The 20074-nt window shown below is 42.2% G+C and overlaps 9 protein-coding genes across 9 annotated transcripts; 4 read left to right on the top strand and 5 right to left on the bottom strand.

The window, feature by feature from the left end:
* Positions 1-214: 214 nt before the first annotated feature.
* On the bottom strand, positions 215-1732 carry FSST1_002824 (uncharacterized protein; the record flags this gene model as incomplete). Its single annotated transcript, XM_083228849.1, has 1 exon — positions 215-1732. The coding sequence occupies one exon, from the start codon at positions 1730-1732 to the stop codon at positions 215-217; it is 1518 nt and encodes a 505-aa protein (XP_083086254.1).
* Positions 1733-4654: 2922 nt separating this feature from the next.
* FSST1_002823 (phosphotransferase family protein) lies at positions 4655-5872 on the bottom strand (the record flags this gene model as incomplete). Its single annotated transcript, XM_083228848.1, has 1 exon — positions 4655-5872. The coding sequence occupies one exon, from the start codon at positions 5870-5872 to the stop codon at positions 4655-4657; it is 1218 nt and encodes a 405-aa protein (XP_083086253.1).
* A 301-nt stretch (positions 5873-6173) lies between these two features.
* FSST1_002822 (uncharacterized protein) lies at positions 6174-6626 on the bottom strand (the record flags this gene model as incomplete). Its single annotated transcript, XM_083228847.1, has 1 exon — positions 6174-6626. The coding sequence occupies one exon, from the start codon at positions 6624-6626 to the stop codon at positions 6174-6176; it is 453 nt and encodes a 150-aa protein (XP_083086252.1).
* A 448-nt stretch (positions 6627-7074) lies between these two features.
* On the bottom strand, positions 7075-7913 carry FSST1_002821 (uncharacterized protein; the record flags this gene model as incomplete). Its single annotated transcript, XM_083228846.1, has 3 exons — positions 7075-7197; positions 7254-7460; positions 7509-7913. 3 exons carry the CDS (start codon positions 7911-7913, stop codon positions 7075-7077), a joined length of 735 nt encoding a protein of 244 aa, XP_083086251.1.
* An 845-nt stretch (positions 7914-8758) lies between these two features.
* On the top strand, positions 8759-9550 carry FSST1_002820 (RmlC-like cupin domain-containing protein; the record flags this gene model as incomplete). Its single annotated transcript, XM_083228845.1, has 1 exon — positions 8759-9550. The coding sequence occupies one exon, from the start codon at positions 8759-8761 to the stop codon at positions 9548-9550; it is 792 nt and encodes a 263-aa protein (XP_083086250.1).
* A 4344-nt stretch (positions 9551-13894) lies between these two features.
* FSST1_002819 (Zn(II)2Cys6 transcription factor) lies at positions 13895-16109 on the top strand (the record flags this gene model as incomplete). The annotated part of the gene is made up of 5 exons (XM_083228844.1): positions 13895-13985; positions 14078-14427; positions 14493-14766; positions 14824-15169; positions 15263-16109. The coding sequence occupies 5 exons, from the start codon at positions 13895-13897 to the stop codon at positions 16107-16109; spliced, it is 1908 nt and encodes a 635-aa protein (XP_083086249.1).
* Positions 16110-16380: 271 nt separating this feature from the next.
* On the bottom strand, positions 16381-17445 carry FSST1_002818 (uncharacterized protein; the record flags this gene model as incomplete). Its single annotated transcript, XM_083228842.1, has 1 exon — positions 16381-17445. The coding sequence occupies one exon, from the start codon at positions 17443-17445 to the stop codon at positions 16381-16383; it is 1065 nt and encodes a 354-aa protein (XP_083086248.1).
* A 518-nt stretch (positions 17446-17963) lies between these two features.
* FSST1_002817 (uncharacterized protein) lies at positions 17964-18386 on the top strand (the record flags this gene model as incomplete). Its single annotated transcript, XM_083228841.1, has 1 exon — positions 17964-18386. One exon carries the CDS (start codon positions 17964-17966, stop codon positions 18384-18386), a length of 423 nt encoding a protein of 140 aa, XP_083086247.1.
* Positions 18387-18833: 447 nt separating this feature from the next.
* On the top strand, positions 18834-19973 carry FSST1_002816 (beta-lactamase/transpeptidase-like protein; the record flags this gene model as incomplete). Its single annotated transcript, XM_083228840.1, has 1 exon — positions 18834-19973. The coding sequence occupies one exon, from the start codon at positions 18834-18836 to the stop codon at positions 19971-19973; it is 1140 nt and encodes a 379-aa protein (XP_083086246.1).
* Positions 19974-20074: the final 101 nt, after the last annotated feature.

The raw sequence follows: 20074 nt of genomic DNA, 5'->3' as shown, positions 1-20074 counted from the left end.
TTTCTGTGCCACAATTCACTGCTCTGACGTTCAGACGCAATGCCCAGCGCAACGGACTGATTTGCAAAGAGGGCCAGTTTTTAGAAAACACGGATTTCTTGACGCTCCATTTCTAGCTATCTTGCATTGACTTTTGATATCTATGCCTAGAGGGCTGTGATTGTAAACCAACGGTATAACCGCTACTCAAAGCATTGATATATTGACAGCTTGTTTAAACAAGAATGACTGAAGTCGGCATCACTCCATCCTCCAGTGCCTTTTCTGCAAACTCGCCTCCCATAATGCCCTGAACATAGCCGTCCCCGATAAAAGTATACTTAGAGCTGACAGTCCCTGGAGCCTGCGTATCATGGCGTCGAAGGACAAGTGGCAACCGACCCCCATCTAGAATCCATATCTCGTCGCCTTTATGCGCTTCGTCCGATGCGAGACCGAGGTAGCCCTTCTCTGTTAAAAACATCTTCCGACCTGATGCTACGATTGCGAAGTGGGAAGAATACTTTTGAAATAGTGGTGTCTGTAGCATTTTTGCACCTGGACCCTTTGATTCACCAGGATATTCCAGAAACAATAAGACATTCCACCACCATTTATCGTGCAAACCTCTGGTTGTAATGTCCGCTTTTATAGCTGTGGTATCTGTGGTAGGAGTGTCTGACGAGAACTTGGAAGGATCAATATCCATGCAAAGCGTCCTAAAATATGCATCGAGTGTAGTTGTTCCAGCGATGTATGGTCGTTCTGGATCTTTATCAACATTTGTCATTTGACGCCAGTTTTTAAACACCTCGAGATCACACCCGAGAATGTTGAAGTGCATGGGTGCGCCAAGTTCGACAATTTTATCGCAGAATATGCCTTTTAACTCTAGTTGGTCTGGCGAGATCCTCCTAGGACAAGGTGTAGAACCTAGAGAACAGGCATGGAAAATGTGCGTGAATGACTGTCGTTCACTCAATCCTGGTAAACGCCAATTTTCCTTTTTTCGACTATCACTCCAGTCTGGTACCCAGGAAGGGAAGATTTCACTCCTTTCCGTAGGGGTGTTATCGGTCCTGTCGTTTGGTTTAGGTAGGGTATGAGATAGTATATCTAAAGTGCCGGTTCTAGTGATATGCTCGAATACGACCTTCGAGAAGGTCTCGACGACACTTGGGGTGTAATCAACTATGGTCTTCGGCAGATCGGTCGTGAGGCCTAACACGCCAAAAACTTTGTCGCGGGGGTTTGTAGCAAGTCGATGACGGAATTTTGATGCGATCTCTAGGAAGTTAGAGGGGCCTTTTGTGTTTTTCAACTTGACCATGTTCCGCATTCGAACGGCCCAGCTGTGAATTTCCATGTCCAGGCCAGCGATACCATGTTTCATGTCCAAGTTCCTCATGTTACAACATTGCTCTCCGAAAAAGTGGCGGATAAAGCTGTTTATGAAGCCATCCATCTCGCGCTCTTGTATAGTGAAGGACCCGCATCTGTACACCAGTGACCGTGCAAGAGCTGCTTCTTGAAGCGTCCAGATACGTGTATACCACTGGTTCATTAGCCACAGTGTTAATTTGAGTACGGAATATTTGTCTTCCTTGTTGTAACTTGGCGTTTTGGCCGGGTCCCAGTGTATATCGAGATTTGTACCGAATGTAATAATCGATTTGACGCTGGGAGTGTTGTCTGTATCAAGGCCCAGCCACACAATGACGTTCTTTGCCCCTTCGTAAATGGCACCCATCATTCTGACTTGATGGCCGCGTTCTGAATCATCCCCTTGATTAATGCAAACTGCGTCAACCCAAAGCCGGCGAGACTGATTATGACATCTGATATGCCTCAAGGCGCACTCCAAGTTTTTGGTGACATCCATTCGGTGTCCTTGAACCTGAATAGGTAGTTTATCGCTTGCGTCTCCCCAGACATAAGACAATGCATCGAAATCAGCCTTTGTAGTTTCAATTGAAAGCTCACAACGTATGGGATCATCGTGTGCACCAGGTAGTAACACTAAAATGCGGATTTGTTCCAGAGTTCTGTCTAATGGTGTATACATTGCAATCCGATGGCGAGTAAAGTGATAATAGAAGCGTATGATAGTTGACCAGTACAGCTGAGGCCGATAGAGACGGCGAAACAAAATTGTGGTTCTGTCAACGAAGTTGTCGTAGATGATATTTATTTTTGGGTACTTATCGAAGAGTAAATAAGACCCTCTACCATGTTTTCTGAGAGGATATCACCAAGGCGCCTCCAACTAGGCAGCTGCGAGGGGAAATCTCTAAGGGTGGTGACACTAAATTTGCAACCACCACTAGTATTTTGCCAGCACATGTCCATCCAGTAGATTGCGCCGGCCCGTTATGCTTGGACAACACATTGGCGGGATTGCAGGTCTTGACAATATGTTTAGACATTCTCATAATGCACCCCCAAGTGGACAAGAGTTAGATCACAAATGGTTAGTCATATAATCATCTAACCCCTAGACAATTCCCTTGTATTACTGCAGCTCCCTGAAGCGGAATGCATTGTCTCGGTAGTGATATGGTTTCTGTTGGACATACTTACTACCTTAGATCAGGCTGTCCTCTTTTGGTCAGCTGCAGCAAGTTCTGCGTTAGGCACATGCTTGCGAAAACCCCCAGAAAGCTCAGTCTACTAGGTGGAAACTGGCCCTACCAGAATGATATTTGAACTTCGAGGTGAGGCTATGGGTTTTTGTGGAAGTATGTTGCACGTGCTGAATTGAGGAGAATATGTTCTTTACATTCGCTATATCTATTTACCTTACGTTTCTGAATTTACATTTTTTTCCTTTCGTAATAGTCTCTATCTTCTCAGAGATCTGACATTATGGCGATATTAGATTATCGTGTTGGCAAGTACGCTCATTTTGTTTCATTTGCATAAACTTGAAAGCGTCTTTCACTGCATTTTACAACAGCTGGTCATCACATTACCGCATATAATAAGTGGATAAAGGCCTAATATGGGGTTGCCAGTTGCCATTAGGCGTTAAGCAGCTTAGTTGATTGCTTGCTAGTGTTGCTGACAGGCTAGAGGTTAGCGGAACATCAAGACTCAAGTTACAGGGCCTACAAGGCAGAGCCGATTTCTCAAGTCAACGCCTGCTACCCCACCTGTCAAAGCACCTCCTACACCATGCATGTTTACCAGGAAGAGTCTAGTGAACATCTCACTCCAATAGGGATGAGTTTATGTACGAAGCCCATATAGTAGCTCACATAGCTAAATTAACATAGTCACCGAGGCAAAGATGCCATCGGTCTTCCGAACGCTAAAGTCATCACGACAGAATGGGACCATATCGGAAACTCCATAAGCCTGCGATCAACTGTGACGCAGTAGCCGTTGCGGATCTGATGCTGCATATTACCTTGATTCCAGCGCTTGAATCCAACGCCACATACCACATTAAGACTAACTGTGCCGCATGGCAATCCTTGGCGATGCGGGAGGCGACAGAACTGGTCCGTGAAGCAGTTGGCAGCCTAGTACGATGACTGCGTGGCTGCATGACAGATAGATACATTGCCTTCGCAGCCTGCTCAACCGTCCACTTGCTCAAGAATGCACCAATGCCACCGAGGCCACCAACCACCAGATTCGCTGCACCAGGATTAAACAGTCGCCAGGGAGGTACTGAAGGTACGGCCCTAAGTCGTTGTCTAAGTAGGAAAGAACATACCCATAACCCCGCACATTTTATGCAGTCAGTCTTAACTGGCTATATGCACTGCTGTCACAGTGATGGCTCTGCAGAAGTGAGGATTGTGATCATAACTTGATCAAGTCCAATAGCAATCTTACTCTAGCCGCCCGTTTTACATGTGAGAATCCTCATCCGATACAGTCGTAGTGCAGCGTGTGGCCGACTGAAGATCAGTCATGATTTCGTTGTTTTCAAATTCATATATAACATTGGTTTCTTCAACGTTATCCTCTCATCCTTAACCATCCTTGATCACTTTCGTCATTGCCTTCAAAATTGCCTAACTTGAAGGCTTCTTCTGCTTATTGAGTTTACAGCATTTAAAAGTGTTACCAGAAGCCATATAGAGTTATGCCCCCCTACCCGTCGAAGCACCACTGTCCGGTCTGCAAGAAAAGGACGAAGCAAATGTCTAGGAACGGTCATTGTACCAGGCACCAATGGACATGCGCCGATGGTCACACGGAGTGGGTGCAGACAAAGACCGAGTCGTGCCAGCAATGTAAAAAGGACTATGACGAGAACTGTGCCAGGTGTGACAACTAAATATCTTCCGGTAGGCTTGCTCTGACCAAAACCTTCCACCTTGTATCCCGTACCCTGTACCCTGTACTCTTTTTTCTGACGTTTGTCCTACAAGTAGCTGCATTTGATAGATCCAGTTTGTGTGTGTGGTCTGATACTGTCCCAGCCGGGTTATGTTTGGTGGACGACAAGGGCGTGTGGAGGTAATTGTGATTTGCGGGGAATGTGGGTGTCATTGATCAATTGTGTTTGAATAAATTGGTTTCATTATCTGGCCCGAGTACTGTCTTCTGACTCTCTGAGGTAGGAAACTGCCGCTATGGTTTAGACATCTACATATATGTAATATTCAAAGTTATTGAAATCTGTTTACAATTATGCCCCGAGCGCTTTGTTCTCGATTACTCAATCCCGTATTTCTTTGGTAGTCATCGGTGCAGCTGTGCCCATAGGATGTCCTTCATCAGAGTAAAACTCCGCTTTGTAGTCAAGTCGACCCGAATATGCAAGACCTGTTCCGTCTCTTAGCGATTTTAAGTAGTAAGTTGCTGACTGAATGAGGGTGTCTTCAGAACACTGCATTGTCATGAATGAATCCTGAAAGCTGTTGAGGAGAAAGCTTTTCGCATTGATGGCTGCAATAAAGACCTTTCGAGCCTCTAAATTGGGCAACCCATCGAAGATCTGCGAAATGAAATGACGCCGAAGAATCGCATTCTCAGCATACAAGTGCTTAGACCATGATACATCCTGGATGAAGATGGGGTATTCGTAAAGATAGTACAGCGGGCCGGTATGAGCAAATTCGAAATCAATCAGTCCCGTAAGCTTTGGGCCTGAACCATCTGGGGACTCCAGGAATAGCATATTCTGGGCGTCAAAGTCGGCATGAATGAATGCAAACGGAGGCTTGAGATAGATAGCGTTTTCACTGTGTACGGAGATTGCTAATTCGCTCTTAATTTGCTGGAAGAGCTGTGCCAACTCGGATGATTCAATTCTGTCTGGCGATATGAAAGATTCCAGATAGGTAAGTGAGGAGTCGAACGGTCCCTGAGGTTCTTTGTAGCAAGGGCTTAGAATTGGACCAAGGCCGTCCTGGGTGAGACATCCAATTTCATCAAACCTGAGGGAAGCGAACTCGACGATTATGGATGCAATCTCGGACACGGCCACTTTCTTCTTCTCAAGCGACATGTCATCCCAGGTCTTGTAAAGATGACGACCGGGAAGCCTTTCCATGAGAACAAAAGCAGCACCAACAGTATTTTCGGGGTCCAGGTCTTGATGATAGATCTCGGGAACGGGGATGCTGGTGTGCTGCTTGAGGTAGCGGATCGTGGCAACTTCACTCTCCTCCTTGGCATCGTTTCCCTTGACGCGGGCGAAACGGGCGATGCAAGAGTATTTAGCGCGCTTCAGTGACTCATAGGGTGTCGCATCAGTCTCCTCGAACCCAAGCGCAAAGATCTCGTGCCAGGAACCTCTCGTGAGCCGCTCAACGGTAGTGCACGTCGCGCGCATGGCTTCGGTCGCGCGGATCTTCAGCTCTTCTATATCAAGGTCTAGCTCGGGTGGCTCGTCAGAGTCGTATTCATCATCGGCGCTAGAGTAAGAAGACATTTTTGCTGGGTAAATAATAAGGTAAAGAAAGAGAGAAAGACCAGGTTATGAAAGTGGTGTACCGTAGGTATTGTGAGTAAATGCGGGGCTGTAATTAGTAAAGCTGCCAGTTATACTGTCAGCAAACGCAGAGCTGTGATTGGTGGAGCGTCTAACCTTAGATAGTAAAATTCAAGACGTATAAACGTATAAAGTCCTCGTTACTGTATTTACCTACGTAAAGGAAAATAGATATTAATGATATTTAAAAAAGGCTCCTTTCTTATTATATAAGAAAAAAGAAATTATTTTTATTACTTCGTCAATGTACTAACATCTTCCAATACAATCTGTCCATCCTCAGTGTCTGCATGAACCAGTCGTCACCAACCTTCTTCCACGTCTCGTGATAGTATCCACCACCAGTCCCATGAACCCCGGACTCAGCATTCTTGTTACCGGCGTGATAAATAACCGACCAAACAGCCTTGATCTCGTCTGGCGCGACCTGTTCCATCTCTGGAGGGCCGATGTTGTGAATGGCTTGTATTTCCTTATTCTCATTGTTGAAGAACGCAGCCCATTCGTCTCGTGATGACCAGGAAAAGGTCGTGCCGTCTCGTATAATTACGCTTCCATCAGGGTCGTGGAATGAGTATGTCGCATTGGGGAGCATGATACTGTCGAACTTGTCCCATTGTTGAGTGTCGGCCAGACGGCAGTATTTAGCCTTTTTTTGCGATATGATGGCGTAGGCCTCTGGAGAAACTGCCATTCTGTCTCTGTTATGGACCTGAGTTACCAAGTCTTCAATATTTCCGCAATGGTAACTTGCTGGATCAAAGTGATTTAGAGCGATTTAAGAGGTTGTGCGGGGTTTTTGTAATGTAAAAAAGGGAAACAATAGCTAGGACAGGTTTTCATTCAAGTCGTCGTTATATAGGCAGACAAGTCGCATTAGTCAGTCTTGGCTTTCTCACTCATTGTAACTCTATACCTTGCACTTGCGGTGCTGCTTGCACTTCTGGGCCTATCGTTCGGACAGGTTTCTATACAAGGATAATTTGCTGACAAGTCTCACAACTCCACCTCGAAAGTCACAGTAACAATTTATCATTCAGTGGGAAAGCAACCTCAAATTCTGTTCTTGGGACTATATACGTAGACGACGAGGTATATCTATCGATACAATTGAAAGCACTGCTCTGTCGCAAACCGAGATTCTAGATCGTACTAGCCCTGTTGTACTTGCCGAGGATGTTCATACCCCTCAACGAGGAAACAAAGAGTACCAAGCTAACGATTTCCAATAGCATCACACCCAGACTTGCAGCATAGGTATAAGTCTGTAGATAGAGTTAGCTCTTGTCAATCGGATCCATTACGTAAAGAAGTAACTCACCATCTCAGTACACAAATTCGCCCAAGGTATGTAGCTTTGTCGCGTGTTGTTCTGGCATGACCAAGACCAAAGATCCCAGTGATTGTTCTTGAGGACTTCTTTATCGACAATAAGGTAAACGGATGCTGCGATCCAGCCAGCAATGACCATTCCAGAGCTAATAAAGACAGCGACGTTGTGTACTGCTCCATCGCGCATCGAGCGGAACTATGACATAATTAGATTTTGTATGATTGGAGGTATCGGAACACTTACGAAACTGAGACGCGTCACGAGAGCGACAAGTTGAACGACGCTTGCAAAAATGGCCATAGCCAGCATGAGCCACGTAGAGAGCATCTTGATGGAGGGCCATCGAGTTCTCACCCAGCCATCCTCGTTTCTGTCAATGGAGTTGTGTGTTGTTTGCCAAACATTAACCCCATGTGCTAGTAAACCAAGAATGCTGAGGTTGACAAGTAGAATGAGAACTCGCAAGGCAAGGCGGATGCTATCCAGAGCACCCCCCTTCGACTTTGGCGCTGCGCGCTGCTGCTTGAGAAGAGATTGTTCATCTAAACTCAGACGAGCTGCCTTTTCAACATGCCCATTGTCGACTTCATCATGAGGGTCAAGTCGGTTCGAGTATGAATCGTATCCAGAGGGTATGCTCAAGTCCATGATGAAAATAGAGTTGTTGGATAAGCTTATGTCTAGTCCTCCACATAAGCCTTTGCACGCGGGGACCTTATATTCTTATTTGATTGTCATGTGTCAAACGCCCAATGGCTTGGCTTCGGGAGACGATAGAGATATCCGAGAAATCTGGGTAATCGGGGAAGTCAGCCTCGCTTGGCGTCAGACTAGGCATGCCTGACAGCTAACACTGCCACGTCGCATAACCAATAACATTGGAGGGAAATTTGACTCTGCTTACTATCAGCCTTAGGAGAAAATCCTACTCCAAAGTCCCAAAACAAAGTGCAGAAGGATTTGATTAGTTTTGCCCTTGTCCCACCCAATTGCTGATGCGTGGCGCAGTAATATCAGCACTAGGCGACCACGTTATTGTTAGGGTCCCACTAAAAGGAGGAACTTACCGACCCATGACCCTTGTCAGAGCTCTATTTCCGTCCGGGCTGAGTGATCCTTCGACGTGGAGCAATTTGTGCCAGTTGGTAATCGTGAGAAATGTCACTGACTTGCTATGCACAACGGGATAAGTCTGAACCACCACAGCCTCACCGACTTAGATGAACGCAGAAGATTTGAAATTAGATATGCAGTAGTGCTGACATTAGACGGGGGGCCGAAAATATTTGGTCACCGACAAGCCGATATTGACTTGTTTCGATAACAAGACGAAACATATAAGAACAATTGCATCTCGGTTCAAAAAACATCATCACCATCAATCAATTCAGCATCATCAGTCACTTGCATAGCAACATCTCAACAGCATATCTTTACTACTACAAATATTTCATTGATACCCTTTTCATTTTCACCACAAACAATCCACCAAAATGCAGTTCACATCTATTCTCCTCCTTGCCAGCACAGCTCTCGCTGCTCCCTGGGCTCCTCAATCATCTGCCCACCAAGCCAGAGCTGATAGCATTGATGACCAGCTTCCCCCCATTGTACCAATCAACACACGAAGTGGTGACCGAGATCTTATCTCCAAGATTATCACCGCCCCCACACAAGCCGAACGAGTCAAGCTCTTGAACCAACCTGGAGATTACGTCTTTGACTTCAGAGCCGCCACTGGATCTGGAGAGTCCAAGGGAAAGGGTGGCAGATCCGTTTCCGCTACCTCTCTGACCATGCCCGCTCTTATCGGCAATGGCGCTTCAATGACAGTTGCTTTCCTCGGTCCTTGTGGAATGAACACCGCCCACGTCCACAACCGAGCAACCGAGCTTAACATCATCGTCAAGGGCCGTCTCGTCACCAACTTTGTCGTCGAGAATGGCGTCAAGCCCATCGCCAACACCATGGACACATTCCAAATGTCCGTTTTCCCCCAGGGTGCTATCCACCAAGAGTTCAACCCTGATTGCGAGGACGCCGTCTTTGTCGCTGCTTTCGACAACGTCGACCCTGGTGTCAGTCAGGTTGCCCAAAACTTCTTCTCTCTCAATGGAGATGTCGTCCAAGCTACACTGGGCGGTGTCCAGACCATCGATGGCAAGGACATTGAGTCTTTCCGCGAACACATCCCTGCCAACATTGCTCTTGGTATTGATGCTTGCCTCAACAAGTGCGGTCTGAAGAGGAACGCCAAGCGCGACTTGAGTGAGCTGTTGAACTAGAATGATTTAGAATGTTTATGCTGGTGTTTTTCGTTTGGTTATTGGATAAAATGCATTTGTACATATTTAGCTTCATGTCTATACTTTAGCGTTTGCTATCAATTCAATTAGAAATCTCTAAACTCTATCATCCACGTTCACGATTTATACGCATCATCGGAAATCTCCGTACTCTGTAAATATGTGGTGGCAAGATGTTGACATTTGCATAGCCCTGATTGGCTGAGCTTGCGTCACGTGATTCGGCTGCTCTTTAGAGCAGCATCTAATGTTAATAGATATATTATAAGCTAGGATAAATAATAACTTCCTTGGGGATAAGCAAGTAAATAAAGGAGCTAATATAGTAGGCTTACTATTATAAGTAAGTAATATTTTGCCTACTTATAAAGAAGTAGGAGATTTAAGCAGGAATACTTAAGGAATAAGTAAAGCTAAAGCTAAGTCTTTATTAAGCATTAAATATAGCCTGCAGATAATAATAAGAGAGTTATTACTATTAATAATAGTATAAGCTTTAGATAACTTAATTAAGCCTTTTAAAGTATAGGTTATATTTAATTTAAAAGGAAATTATAATTACTTAAAGTAGCCTTTAGCCTAACTATAAGGTTAGCTAAAGGGATTAAGAAATAAAGCAAATTGTACTTTAGCTTAAGAATTAATATATTAAAGTATATAAGTTTAAGAAGCTAAAGAGTAAAGGCATAATATTACCTTTAATTAATAATTATATAAGCTTTATAGAAACTTATTTAATATTTTCTTTATACTTAATTAGCTAAAAGAAGTATATAAAGATTTTAATAAGCTTAAAATAGTATTTATTATAATTCTTTATATAGCTAATAAGAAAGAAGGTAATCTTTAAGCAGGGATTATAATAATAGCTATTCCTAAGGATAACTAGAAATATTATTAGAATAGCCTTCTATTTATATTAAAGATATAGAAATAGCTTAAGAAGTATTAATTTATTATACTATTTAAGTAAGCAGTATATATAAAGATTATAAAGCTCCTTAAAAAGAAGACTTAAAGGAAGATTAAGTAAAAAGAAGCTATAATTAAGCCTTTATTAATAAAGTAAATACTTATATATAAATATAATTAAGATAGGTTTTTATTATACTATAAAGTATAGATTATAGTATATAGAAACTTTTAAGATATAATACTTAAAAGTATATATATAGTAATACTTATAGTATATTCTTTTTACCTAATAATAGCTTTAGCTACTTAATTTAATTTTAAAATTAAGTAATTAGATATTAAGAATATATTTATAAATATATAAAGATAATAAAGCAGCTTTTATATATTTTATTATTTTCCCCTAGGATTTAAAGAGTATAATTTTATCCTTAAGATTAATTAAGCTCTTTATAGGCTTAGAGATTTACTTAAGCTTTAGTTTAATATATTTACTATTAAATTATATAAATTTAGACTTAAATAAAGTATAGAAAAACCCTGCCTTTTCTATAACCTAAAGAGAGAGATATACCTAATCTTCTTTATTAATAATATCCTAATCTTCTATTATAAAAGTAACTTAAATACTACTCTAAAGCTTATTAAATACCTAAAAGAAAATAAAGGGTTTAAACTTATATATAACTTAAAAGCTAAGTAATTTCTTAGTATTAAGATTATTAGAGATTAGCTAAATTGCATTATCTCTTTATATTATAATTTATATATTAAAAAAATAGTAATTAAATTTAGCTAAGATACTTAGAATAGCTTCCCTTTAACCTTAATCTTATAGGTAAAGCTTTTGCCTTATAAAGATTAAGTGCTACTTAATAAGATAAAGAAGTATTAAGAAATTATTAAATCCTTACTTTATATAGCAGTTATATTATAATCTAATACTGCCTTTATAGTTAGCTTACTATTATAATTCCTTATTAATTTAAGTGCTTATTATAAAAGAGCTACTCTTTAAGCAATTTATTATCTTTACCTTATAAGATTTAATAGCCTAATCTATAGTAAATATAATAAGCTATAAGCTTTTATTATTATAAGTAATACTTTATTTACTAATAATATAAGTATATAGAAGTTATTATAAGGCTATTTTATAAGCTTATTTAAAGAAGTAATTTATTAAAAGGCATTAAAGCAATTAATAGTAATAACTTTAATTACTAAAGCTAAGCTATTTACTTTAAAGTATATAGCAAAGAAAATAATAGGAATAAAGTGCCTTTTTTAAGATTTATATTTTAATCTAGAATTACCTTATAATATTAAATATAATAACTAATAAACTATTAGACTTATAATTAATTAGAGCTTTTAAATAATTATAAGGCTTTATTATATTAATATTTAAAGTATATAATTAAGGCAAGAGTATTTAAAAAAGTTATTTAAAATTATATATTTACTAATAGTTAATATATTAGCAGATAGCCTTATAAAAGCATTATTATAATAATAGTTTAAGTATTTTAAAGAGCTTTTAAATATATTATAAGTTATTATAGAGTAAAGAAATAAAAAGTAAAAAGTATTAAAGTATATAAAAAGATATATTTATTTACTTCCTTTATACTAAAGGGAAAGGATAGCCTAGATACCTTAATGCAGTATATATATAAAAACTAAGTATTAAAGCGCATAGAAAAAGGAAAACTAATATACTTAATAGGCATTTATAGCTATTATTAAGGTTATAATAAAGCTATAACCCTAGCTATAATAGCATAGAAAAAAGCATTAAAAGTAGTATTATTAGTAAGGCTATTTATAATATTAGCTTATATATAATACTTAGGGAATATAATATTAAACTTATATCTAAGTAGTAGGGGTAATAGCCTTAGTAAAAGAAAAGAGAACTTTATAGCCTAAAGGGCCTAAAGTAATAAAGGCCTGCTTTACTATATTAAAGTAATATAAAGAGGTAAACCTCTCTTTAAATAAGGGTAAAAGCCTCTTAATACTCTTCTTAAGCTTTTTCTCTTCTTATATTACTAAGTTAACTTATATATTAATAAAGTAAGCTTAATTAAGTAAAGAAAAAGAAAAAGAAAGCTTTACTTATATTATTAAGCTTATTAAGCTTATCTAGGGTAAGGATATTATTTCTTATCCTATTAGCTATATTAGCTAGCTAATAGATTAAAAGATTAAGCTAAAGAGGCCTAAGAATATAATTTAAGTTAATAAGAAGCTTAATTAAAAAAAATAAAATATATTTATATAGCCTTATAACTATAATTACTTAAAAAATATAGTATATAGCGCTAGAAATTACTAAAAATAATATAATAGCAAAGTAAATCCTCCTTAATCCCTATAAAAAGACTATAAAAATACCTTAAATAAAGTATAAAAAACTACTTACTAATAAAGTTAGTAAAAGGCTAATACCCTAAAAGGCATAATAGGTAAAGAGTAGAGGCTATTTAAAGCATTAAATTATATAAATTAAGCTTAGATTATAGTATTAAAGCTTATAGGTAAAGGTAATAATAGTAATCTTAGTAGTAGTAATAAAGGCATTAATAAGCTATATTAACTGCTAATATATTATTTATATAATATATATAGCAGCTATATATATAGTATTCCTCTGCTTCTTATTAAGCTACTTAAGAGTTAGCTATTATAAGATATTATAAGCTTAAAGAGCTTTAACTTATAAGGCAATAGGCAATAAAAGCGCTAAAGGTATAGGCAGATAATTAAGTTCTAGCCTATAATATATTAATATTGCAAATATTAAGTATATATTTTATTAAGCAGTATAAGGCATTATAGTAGGCTTATTATTATAAAAAATATAATTAAAGAAAAAAAAGAAAGGAAGAATTTCTTATATAAAAGGCATATACTTATAGCTATACTATAGCGCTATATTTTATAATTATAGGGTTATTTACTTTATTATTACTTAATAGGCATTTATTTTATTTATATTATAGCTAGTTAAATGCTTTATTAAGCGCATTTTAAAGTATTTTAAAGCTTTATTATTTATTTAAATGCTTATAATATTAGCATTTAAATAGGGAATATATTAATATTTATATAGCCCTGATTAATTAAGGTTATATTATATAATTTAGCTGCTCTATTACCTAAAACAGCAAGCCGATTTCCTTCCTTTTATAGAAAAAACAAGGCTCTTTTAATCCTCTTTTCTATGCCCTATCTGGTGAAAATAGCTGCTGATAACACAAGACCGCGCTAACAAATTCAAGCCCCCGCGTCGGGATGCGCGGGATCCGTGTGATTCACCAGGCCCTGGCTTACCATTAGTAACTTCTGTTCGAAACAAATTCAAACCGACGACAAGCTTCCTCAGCATCCCGAAATTCCATGATGGAGAATGCACAACCGGACGCCCCGCTGACTTCGGATACCCGAATTGGTCTGTGGACATGCCTCGCCTGTAGAAGAAGGAAGATTAAGTGTAATATCACGGCCTTGACTTGACCATTCCCCCTCTCGTGCGACCTCACTGGATGGGCAGCTAACAAAAAGCCGGCGGCTTCGTTTGGACAGGTGACAAATGTATGCCTTGTAACAATTGCATCAAAACCAATATCGAAAGTATCACGCCAAGCTCAGGTCGATCTTCCGCCAAGTCTCTAACACGCCCGGATCCAAAGCGACGGTACGTTGAGCGCGTCGCAGCAATCGAAGAAACTGTCCAATCTTTCCACGAACCTGGAGGAAGCAAGGTCCCTGATGTTGAGACGTCTTGGAGTGGCGCAGAATCATTGACCCCTTCAGCTACCACTTCGAGCCACAGCCTTCAATCAAGTATCGAGACCAATTTGGAACAACTGTTTTCCAGGTCTAAAGGAGGCCGCTATGTCAACACGTGTTTAATGAACGTCCTGCAACACGAGGTGAGTGGCAGCCACCGTACCGATGAGTTAATGAGATGGTATTGATGGAGATGTTGTTTCTCCAGGTTGGTGGCCCAAATATGGCCCTTGACCTGGATGGTAGACAAGTTCAAGCTCCAACGGGCGGTGGCTTGGGTTTCCATTTGCACATGTGCGGACCTCAGGAGCTCAATGTTCGCCATGAGCAACTAATAGACTTGTGGTATTGTTTCAAGACGAGAGTCGATCCGATCATCAAGATCCTACACATTCCGACGATGGAACGTGTCATAACAGCTGCTAGCAATCTGCAGCCCATTTCAAGAGAAGCCGAGGCCCTCATCTTCGCCATATCCTACAGTTAGCTTGCTCACAGATTCAAGCCCAGCCAAGTGGGACACAGACTGACTTCCGTAGTTGCCATCCGATCCCTGACAGCAGACGAATGCAAGTTTGTGTTCGGCGAGTCCCGTAACGATCTATCCGCCTACTACCGCCTAGGCTATGAACAAGCCTCAGCACGTGCAGGGTTCATCGAGGCCACCAACCTTACAACCATGCAAGCACATATCATATATCTGGCTGCGCTAAGAAGTGAAGCAGACGCTAAAGTCATGTGGACATTGATGGGGCTTGCCTCGAGGGCAGCGCAGTCATTCGGTCTCCATCGAGATAGCCTTCATTGGAGTCACCTCTCCCCGTTCTCCGTTGAGATGAGTAGAAGGCTATGGTGGCAGCTACTTGAGCTTGAGTCGCGAATATCGTAAGTTTCCTTCCCTCCCTGGATCGGTTGATGCGTACTCAACAATGGTCTGTGGATACCGTAAATACCAGACAACTGACGAGGAGACCATAGGGAAGAAAATGGGCGTGCCCCTCTCATCGCGGAAATGCAGTTCGACACTCAGATGCCGCTAAATGTGGACGACGCAGATCTTTCTGAAAAGATGGATGAGCTTCCAAAGTCTCGGGTAGGGTTCACAGAAATGACCATCAGCTTGATCGCATTTGAGTTTACAAACACTCTCCGACGCGTCTTGTTGAGCTTGGAAGACCCCAGCAGCCTACCTTCCAAGGGCCTATATTACCAATCGACTGAAGATGAGAGAAAAGGTTGGGTCGCTCAAAGTCACCAAAAGATCGAGGAGACATACCTAGCCAACCTGGATGTCAGTCAGCCGTTTGCATGGGTCGCCTCCACCTATGCTCATCTCGTTATGTCCAAGATGTGGATAGTGGTTTACAGTCCTGCGACAATACCCCAAGAAATAACGGAGCTCCCCTCGGACATAGTTGAAAAGCTCTTTGAGGCTTCGTTAGCAGTCATTGAGGAAGGAAACCGCCTTGATGACGACCCCCGAGCTTTTCAGTGGCGGTGGTATTTTGGAAAAGACTTCCAGTGGCATTCAGTAATAATCCTACTTTCTGAGCTAAGTAGACACTCGAGCGGTGACCTCGTCGACCGCGCCTGGAACGCCATCGAAGGGTTGGTGCGTAGTAGGTTTCAGGGTGAGGGGAATGGTGCTCAACAGCAAGTCCTGCTTTGGCAGCTCATAAGGCGATTATTGATCAAGGCTAGGATGACAAGGGAGAAGAAGTTTATGGAGGATTCGCGTTTGCGGGGGCCATTGGATTGTCACCCAGCAATTGACACGCTGCTGTCCAACGAGACCCGTGTAAAGTCTGGCATTCAAGAGCAATAGCATTGAGACTAGAGCTAGAAGTGCAGTAGCAGAAAATGGGCTTGTCTAGTTTACCAGGCATGTGAAGCATAGAAGTATAGTTATCAAATTGATATTATTTATATTGCGCAGTCTAAGAATAAAGGTCGACTCCAAGTTAACAATTAAATATCATAAATATATTTTCACTCAGCAGTACTGCTCGATAGAAATAATGACCGATATAATTATCAAGAATACTTCAAGGTTCCAGAACTATATGCGCCCCCTTCTAACAGGAGGCTAAGAACATCTAATATCCTAATGATTCCTGCCAATGTTTCTCCATATACTCATGGACAGAAACAGGCTTCACAGTTGGACACAGTCGGTTCAGCGTAGGTCGCAGAACAACCTCATCATCCCTATCTCGGATATAGGCCAGATTAAACTCGATCCACAAACGTGCCATGAAATCGTCGTGGCTGGTATTTGCCAGCCTCTCGAGGAGATCCTGCCGTCTGAGCGGAGTAACCTTGAACTTCTTCCCTGTCACAGATTCTGCGGAAGCCAGCAGTTCACCCATACTCAAGGTGTCTCCGGCCATACTTAGCTCCTTCTCCCATTTCGGTAGGTCGAGAGCCGCGGCAACAAACTTTCCCACGTCCGTCATGGAGGTGAAGGTGATACGCGGCCACTGGCCATCATCCTTGACCGGAAGCTCCGCGATGCTGTTCTTCAATCCAACGAGGTAAGCTCCAGATTGGTCCGCCAATGGGCCTTGTCGATGGAGTCCCTCACATGCCGCATCCTCGCCCTTCTTATAGCCCTTACCGGCTTTGTACTTGGCCAAGGCTTCGTCGGCAGTATCTTCAGGCTCCGGAGTTGTGAATATGCCATGGCCAATGTAGTTCATGAACGAACCGTGGTTGAAGTAAGCGATCTCGATCTGATTCTGGTGCTTGTCGCATTCCTCTCTCACACCTTGATTCCCCCACTTGAGTGATTCAACTTCGTCCCAACCAGTAGGCCCGAAGCCCCATTGAGATGGGGCGAAACGTTTGCAGCCAGCACTTATCGCCGCCTCGAGGAGATTGATCTGAGTCTGTGCCTGAGTACCGTCGACAGCCGAGGTGACGGAGATAAGGGTATGGACCCCATGGCTTTTAAGGACAGTGGCCAAGGAGTGGACGGAATGGTAGTCGACCGCAGCAATCTTGTGACGCTTAGCATCTTGATCGATTGCGCGGAGCCAAATGGGCGGGCGCGTTGAACGTGAAAGAATGAGGACGTTCCATGAAGTTTGCGCAAAGACGGCGGCGACAATTGCCCGACCGAGGCTGGGCGAAGTGCCACCAGCAATTGCTAGGGTAGACATGGTAGGAAGCGAATAAACAAGTGATTGTGAATTGATGAAGAAATGTCTGTGGTAATAAGCAAAGTAGACTTGGTAATGAGGCAGGAAAACTGGGTGAGGACATTACTTCACGAAATCCTGGATATCGAGGTGGGATTTATACATCTCTGACCGATTCATTCCAGTCCGGTCAGCCAGCCTGAACACGGACAAAGAAGACGGGATCCTGCCCTACCTATGCTTGACCGAACAGCCCGAGAGGCCGAAAGTGAGGTGGGGTTGCCGCTTACGGAAGACCCACACCGGAGACAACCGTTGAGCGATGCCTCCGCGGCCGCTCACAACAGTCGTTCTGCTTGATTAGAGTTCCCGAGGACCGAGAGCCCTATTCTTGTATATATAACCAAAGACATTGTATGGATATTCCTATACTCACTTCAAACTCAGCATTTCTCCTCCTTCGCGCTGTTGCCGAATCCTCATTGAACTATCTTGTCCCCTCCTTGATACCATCCTCCGGCTCTGCATCCACTTCCATCATGGCACAATCCACAATACCCTATTACATCTTCGGCGTGCTGGAACCGACTTTGCAAATCCTTGGTTTCGCCGTTGCCTCCTTTACCCCTCACTACCTCGCCCTTGCTCAGACGCCAATGCCCATCTCGCACACTTTGCTGCCATCTGAGAAGATCGTTACGTATCAGCTGGGCAATCTCTTCCTCCTCGTCGCCATCTTGGGTCTGAGCATTATGAACTCAACAAGCGACCCTGCTGTTATATCGATATATTTATCGGCGTTATGGTGGGGGGATCTGGGCCACATCGGTGTTACCGCTTGGGGCATGGGTTCCCAACGGCTGTTGAATTTGCGGGAATGGACATTAATCAACTGCACCACTATGGGCTTCCCAATCTTTTTCTTTACAATGCGAAACCTTTACTTCTTTGGCGCATTCTAATACAGGGTTAATGTTTGCTATATGCTTTGGATTGTCTTTAATAAATCGGAGGTTAAGGATGCTAGTCCGAAGATAGTCTAGGACTTAGGGACAACACAACGGCTATATGCCAAATGTATTTGTGAAATACTAGACTAGCATATTTCTCGTCTTTCACTTAGAAAAGCTTTAGGCACTAGTCTAGATTCTCCTCACGATGTTTTTCGGGTGGATATCAGTGGAGACTTTTAAGATGCTTCATCTACTTACCTAGGTAAATGCTCAGGCCAACTTACGAATTCATATTAGTTTCGTCTACCCCACCTGCTAGCATCATTTATTAACCGCGTATACCTCAATACATTCACCGCTTACGCTGGGCTTGCCGACATTATAAGTTCATGCATCTGATACCCCTCAAATCCCAGCAATTACAATACTCAACTCTAACGAAGAAACCAGATCAAAATGGCAGCCATTCACGGTATTTGCAGCCCCAAGTTCGAGGGTGTTCGCTCCATCCTCGAGAACTACATCAAGTCTGGTGAGGAGCTTGGCGCTTCCATCACTATCAACATTGACGATGAAGTGGTGGTGGATATGTGGGGTGGACACAAAGACCAAGAACGCAAGGAACCTTGGGATAAGGATACCATTGTCAATGTGTTCTCCAGCACAAAGACAGTCACCAGTCTTGCGGTACTCATCCTTGTTGATCGAGGATTGATCGACGTTAACGAACGAGTCTCAAAATACTGGCCCGAATTTGGGCAGAACGGCAAGGAAGACGTTCTTGTCCGACACTTACTCTCCTACGCCTCTGGTGTTCCAGGTTGGGAAGAGCCTCTCTCAACAGAAGACATGTATGACTTGAAGAAAAGCACAGCAATGCTAGCACGCCAAGCTCCATGGTGGACACCGGGTACAGCCTCTGGATATCATGCTTTGACGTATGGTCATCTCCTCGGAGAGCTCGTTCGGCGAGTTTCTGGCAAATCATTGCGCGAATTTGTCGCAACCGAGATCTCAGGTCCATTAGACGCCGACTTCCAGATTGGTGCATCAAAGGAGACATTGGACCGGGTTACGCCAATCATACCTCCAGACGCTTCGGGTATCTCGATGGATTTTGAGGTTGGGTCTGTGCAAGCAAGAACATTGCTCAACCCGCCCGTGGATCCCAATTGCGCAAACAGTGAAGGCTGGAGGAATGCAGAAATAGGCTCTGCCAACGGTCACGGCAACTCACGATCTCTCGCACGTATCCTGTCTGTTGTTACTTTGGGAGGTGAAACTGGAGGAAAGCGTATCTTGAAGGAGGAAACGGTCAAATTGATCTTTGAAGAACAGCAATCTGGGACTGATTTGGTTTTGAAAATGCCTTTTAGGGTTGGAATTGGGTTCGGATTGGCGCCGTGTGTCGCACTGGACTGGATCCCAGAAGGCAAGGTGTGCTTTTGGGGTGGTTGGGGGGGTTCTTTTGTTATCATGGATCTTGACAGACGTATGACTATTTCTTACACCATGAACAAGATGGGTAGTGGTCTTGTTAGTAGCGACAGGGCTGCGGTTTATGGCAAGGCTATTTATGATGCAGTTAGAGAGTAGCGCAGCATGCTGAAATTTGCACTTTACCAGTTGTCAAACTTTCAATAACATTCTTTCTTATCCCTCTTTTACATCCCTTGCTGACGATGTTACCATTCATT

The sequence above is a fragment of the Fusarium sambucinum genome, chromosome I (genome assembly GCF_050947815.1).
Source record: "Fusarium sambucinum isolate potato_lamoka chromosome I, whole genome shotgun sequence".
Lineage (NCBI taxonomy): Eukaryota > Fungi > Ascomycota > Sordariomycetes > Hypocreales > Nectriaceae > Fusarium > Fusarium sambucinum.
This window is presented reverse-complemented; position numbering and strand designations above follow the sequence as displayed.